The sequence below is a fragment of the Venturia canescens genome, chromosome 8 (assembly GCF_019457755.1).
Source record: "Venturia canescens isolate UGA chromosome 8, ASM1945775v1, whole genome shotgun sequence".
Taxonomy (NCBI): Eukaryota; Metazoa; Arthropoda; class Insecta; order Hymenoptera; family Ichneumonidae; genus Venturia; species Venturia canescens.
In genome coordinates, this window is record NC_057428.1 from 6,926,908 (window position 1) to 6,932,341 (window position 5,434).

Genomic DNA, 5,434 nt, shown 5'->3' on the forward strand with positions numbered 1-5,434 from the left:
GAAAAAAAACTCATGAACGGACCGCGGCGACGGGTCGAGATCGTGCTTGCACTCGATACGAAATGGAAGCAACAGCTGTTATTTCGCTGTCCTTGTCGCTCGCATTGGGCTGGCAGAAATCAATAGTTGAAATATTTATCGCTAGGCGCGCTAGTGTCGATTCGTGGCTAGTTCAGACTTTTCCACCGTGAGGCGCTACCCTCGATTTTGAGTTGGTCACGTGAGCTCGATGACTCTTAAGAAAATGTTCTATTATAAAAAAAATCATTTTTTCCATTTAAAAACAATTTTTGATTGTGAGTATTCTATCGCTTCATGAATGAGGATTTTCACGAGAGAATCAATTATTTTCATCGTTTAACGCTCATATTAAAGATGCAAAATATGGGTCAAAGTCGCACTGAAGGTTTTTTGCTGTGTGCGGGTGCTTTGAATACGTCGGTCAAGCTTCGAATTTCAATGTCGTAGGAGCACGCGTCGAATTCCTTATGATATGGGTTTACGCCTGGACGTGTGCATTGTAAAGGAGAAGCTTGCGTTATAATTGAATAGAGTTGCAACTGGAAACAAATTGACGTAGCAGGATATATAAGCAAGTAATTCAGCAAATTTCTCAGTAAGCCAATGGACAATCATGGAGGAATTCAATCCAGATCAGTTGAAGCAATTGTGCTGTTTAAAACCATACTTCGTCGATTATATGATGATGCTGTACGAACAGGGTCGGCTTATTCACTAGGCTCGGTAGGCCCAGACCTAGGGTGCTATGGTAGAAGGGGGCGCCACGCGCTGGCGAAATTCGCAAGTTTGCACGCCCCCTTCTCTGTTCCGCCAATACTTTTCATATTCGTACTGCAACCTGCGACAGGCACTGTGGTAGAAGGGAGCGCCACGCGCTGGCGAAATTCACAAGTTTGCGCGCCCCCTTCTCTGTTCCGCCAATACTTTTTTTATTCGTACTGCGACACATCCTGACATATTCTGACAAGCGAATTAATGTTTTTCGTACGCTAGTGCAAAAGTATCGATTTATTATCCGTTATTTTCTCTTCAGTCAAAAATTTGCTCAACTCTACATTTTTTGGTCAGATACCCGCGCGAAATAGTTTGCTACATTCTACATTGTAATGCAACTGAACAGAAATCGGACATACATTCTATTAATAGTATAACAAAAATTAGTGATGAGTGTTAACAAAATGAGTGGCGCCAAGCGCCGTAAATTAGCGAAAGAAAAGCAAGAAAAAGAGTCGCTTATAGCTAAAAAAATTCCGCGAATTGACCATTTTTTCATTCATCATGAAACAGCTGAAGAAGCGACGCACGCATCAAGTTCTGCGACAACTGAGGATTCGAGCGAGGTGAATATCGATGTACCCTGATAATTCAATAGATATGTTAGACTGTCATTTAAATTTCTTTTTTATTTTGCGATCGCCAACGTTGCAACGTTTTAGTGCAAGTTGAAATAGTTTCTTTTTATTACTCGTAAAAGAAGCACTTGAGCAAAAAATCCTGTAGGCCTCGATCAACAAAAATCGGTACAAAAATACAAGTGCAAGGATAATTAGATTGATTTTTATATCCATTACATTACAAGTAATAAGAAAAAACTATTTCAACTCTTACTAAAACGATGGCGATCGAAAAATAATTTTTTTTTTTTCAATTACACAGTCTAGTGTATATTCCCTGCCTTTTCTCATCATTCTTTCCCGCATTCACCTGATTTCAGAAAATATCGCGTTTGCATGAAATTGTCGGAAATGAAAAGGAAGAGAAAATAGTCGACGAAGTCACTAAACTTACGAACACAGGAACTTCTGCAGCTGAAATTCGTGGTAATTCTGGTGATGACGATGATAATGAAGAACATTCTCATATCAATCGCGAACCAAACTGATTCCGTATTAGATGCTCCAGATTTTTCTGACCCTGGTCTATGGCCAATAAGGAATTCAGAAGTAATTAATTTTATTTTACGATATCCGTCGAAGCAACAGGACCCGAGAATGAATAATTTCACAGCTTCAAAACGTGTCTATGGGACTAAAGCCAGATATTGTACACTGCGCAAATGTTTTTCCGAAAAACACCAAATGATGAAATGCACCGACGAGAATGGTTAACATATTCTCTTTCGAAAGGTTGCATATATTGCATACCTTGTAAATTTTCGACATCGGTAAACGCGTTTACAGAAGGCTTCAACGACTGGAAGAATGATGTGCGAATAGCCGAGCACGAGAAAAGTCTTGGACATCGGGAAAATACACGAAAGCTTGTGATCCGAGGAAATATATTGGGGAAGATTGACAGCAAGTTACATATGCAATACATTCAAGAATGTGATTACTGGCGACAAGTACTGACTCGCGTTATAATTGCGATAAAATTTCTTGCATCTCGGGGCTTAGCTTTTCGAGGAAAAGATGAGAAATTTGGATCAGTCAACAATGGCAATTATTTGGGTATTCTCGAATTGATGTCACGAAACGATCCGTTTCTTATTGATTGATTCGGAAATCCAGGAAAAGGAAACGTATCCTATCTTTCTAAGGATATATGCGAAGAGTTTATTGCGATGATATACGATGATCTTCTAAAAAAATTGATCTTGGAAGTAAAGGCCTCTAAGTATTATGCAATAAGTGTAGATTCGACTCCTGATATTTCACATTCCGATCAGTTAACATTCATCATCCAAGAACGGAGATCCCACAGAACGTTTCTTGCAATTTATACCTATTGAAGGTCATAGCGCTACTCATATAGAGCAGGCAATTATGCAAGTATTGCTCGACAAAGATATTGATATAATGGATTGCCGTGGACAATCACACGACAATGCCAGCAATATGTCGGGCTGTTACGGTGGGGTATAAGCCAAAATTATCGAACGTAATCCTTTGGCGATTTACGTCCCATGCGCAGCGCATTCCCTTAATTTAGTGGGTCAAGTAGCTATTGAATGCTGTTCGAATGCAACCAGATTTTTTATGTTCGTGCAACACGTTTACACATTCCTGAGTGCATCTACGTCCAGGTGGGCACGAATAAAATCGAAGATCGAGAATCAGTCTGGAATGCTCTTGCCAAAAAGTTTGTCTGGCACACGATGGTCAGCTAGAGCGGAAGCGTGTAGAACACTCGTGAAATCGTGGGAGAGTTTGCAAGACGCTTTTGACGATATTGCAGAAAACGTATCCGAAAAGCCGTCCACAAAAGCCGAAGCTGAAGGATTGTCACAACAATTTGGGTTGTTTGAGACCGCTATAATGGCTGTGACTTGGAGCGATATCTTAGAGCGTTTCGATAAAACAAATAAAAGTCTCCAACGCGTTAACATCGATTTGACAATAGTCGTACAACTGTATGATGCGTTACAAGCATACGTTATCGGTTTGCGTGATCATTTCGACTGCTATGAAGAAAAAGCAAAAGAGCTATCGCAATGCAATAAAAATCGGCAACGCAGAATAAGGACCGTTCGGTTTGACGAGGTAAAGGGTAATGAAGCGATACTTGACGGAAAACAAAATATGCGTATAAATACATTTCTCGTTATACTCGATCGATTGTCAGGCGAATTAGAAAGAAGAAGTTTAGCATATAATAATGTTAACGCTCACTTTGGCTTTCTCAGCCGTTTACCGTTACTTACCGATGCAGAGATTATTACACATTGCGAAAATTTACAGACAGCATACTCCACCGATCTCGATAATGATTTTGGGGAAGAATGTTTACATTTCCGGAATTTTATCCAGGAAATAAAATTGTCGGAGAATCACATCAACATTCGAAACTTTTTAATGATTATTCGCGAGAAGAATATTGTTGGAACATATCCCAATATGGATATCGTTTTTCGAATGTATCTCACTCTTTTCTCAAGTAACGCTACCGGGGAACGTTCCTTTTCGCCGTTGAAAAGAGTAAAAACTTCTTTAAGAAATACGATGAGTCAGAACCGTCTCTCTAGTCTTGCCTTTTTATCTACGAACGTAGAACTGGTTGATATGACAGGGACCGATGCAATTATCGAAAAATTCGCAAGTTTAAAAGCCAGAAAGCGACCGATTTAATCCGGTATAATAAATCTTCAATATATAATATAATATGTATATCATTTTCCGGTCTTCCCTTCATATGAATATACATGTATGTTTGAAATTATATAATATATTTCTTCGTTACATTATTTTTAAAATATAAAAATTATTAATTTGGTCTCATGCTTTTTCGATTATTTAAGGAAAAGGGGGCGCTGATTTTTTCAGGCCTAGGACGCCAATTTTCATGAACCGCCCCTGTGTACGAAAGTATTTTGGAAATGATCCACCTCAAGGAGTCTACGATTTCTTCAGCGATATCGCCGACTTTCAGGAGAATATGAGACAGATCAAAGCAGAGAAAAGCGATTCATCTTGTGCACTGTGCAAATATATGCATGGACAAGTGATATTATTAATAAACACATTGAATGTGTATCTGATGGTGCTAATGAAATGTTGCAGAAATTGTTTTTTTTGAAATGTAAAATAGAGACATTTTTCACTTCAGAGAACGAATCTGTTAATAATATTATAGATCGTGCTGAGAACTTGTGCAATCATGTGGAGAATTTGAAGGAATTTGTAGAGATAATACGAAAACCTCAAATGAGGCAATAATGTAAAAATCAATAAAATCTTTTTTGAAAATTTAGTATTTATTTTCGTGAAAAAAACCTTACACATATAGAATCTTAATCATTAGGTTTGAGAATCCAATTTTTTAACAATTCAACATTTTGGTGTGCACAATTGTACTTGAATGAATTTTCATGATGAGGACATCCGGTGTTCGCTTGTTTCCGCAACTTTTGAAGCGAAGGACAATCAAGCATTTCAATATTAATAATGCGTTCGGATCCTTCCGACAAAAAATTCGCCAACCATTCTCTCTTCTCGGAGCCCTTCACATAAATGGATCTAGCACTATGTAAAATGCTTTGGATGATTCCTGTTGCAGCGTTGTAGGGCACAGAACCATGGTTCCAAGATATTCCATGATAATTACGTGTTAACCACGCGTTCGTATATTTATATTTCACAGACAAATCGTTCCATGCGTAGGAGGCTTCGAATAACAGTGTCAGAGATGTGGAATCATTTAATGAAATAGCTGAGAATTCTTTGAGCACAAACTCGTTGATGGGTCTCTTCAAACCCTGCAAATCTACCACGTATTCCATCTCTTGAACGTTACTGACCCAAAGAATCCTCTACAGATATTTTTATATTTCAATCCCCACCACCTCAAACCAATTTCTTGACATTTCCACTGATTGAGTTGTATTCTACAATTCGATCGTGTAATATTAAGCAATATGCTGAGGTTTGTGGTGGAATCGGATTTGTTGACTCGAATTCTAATCGAATGTCAACGG

The 5,434-nt window shown here is 38.5% G+C and overlaps 1 protein-coding gene across 1 annotated transcript; it reads left to right on the forward strand.

Moving 5' to 3' along the window:
- Positions 1 to 435: 435 nt before the first annotated feature.
- LOC122414760 (uncharacterized) lies at positions 436 to 2,064 on the forward strand. The gene is made up of 2 exons (XM_043426326.1): positions 436 to 1,361; positions 1,736 to 2,064. The coding sequence occupies exons 1-2, from the start codon at positions 1,185 to 1,187 to the stop codon at positions 1,901 to 1,903; spliced, it is 345 nt and encodes a 114-aa protein (XP_043282261.1). The 5' UTR covers positions 436 to 1,184; the 3' UTR covers positions 1,904 to 2,064.
- The last annotated feature ends 3,370 nt before the right edge of the window (positions 2,065 to 5,434 follow it).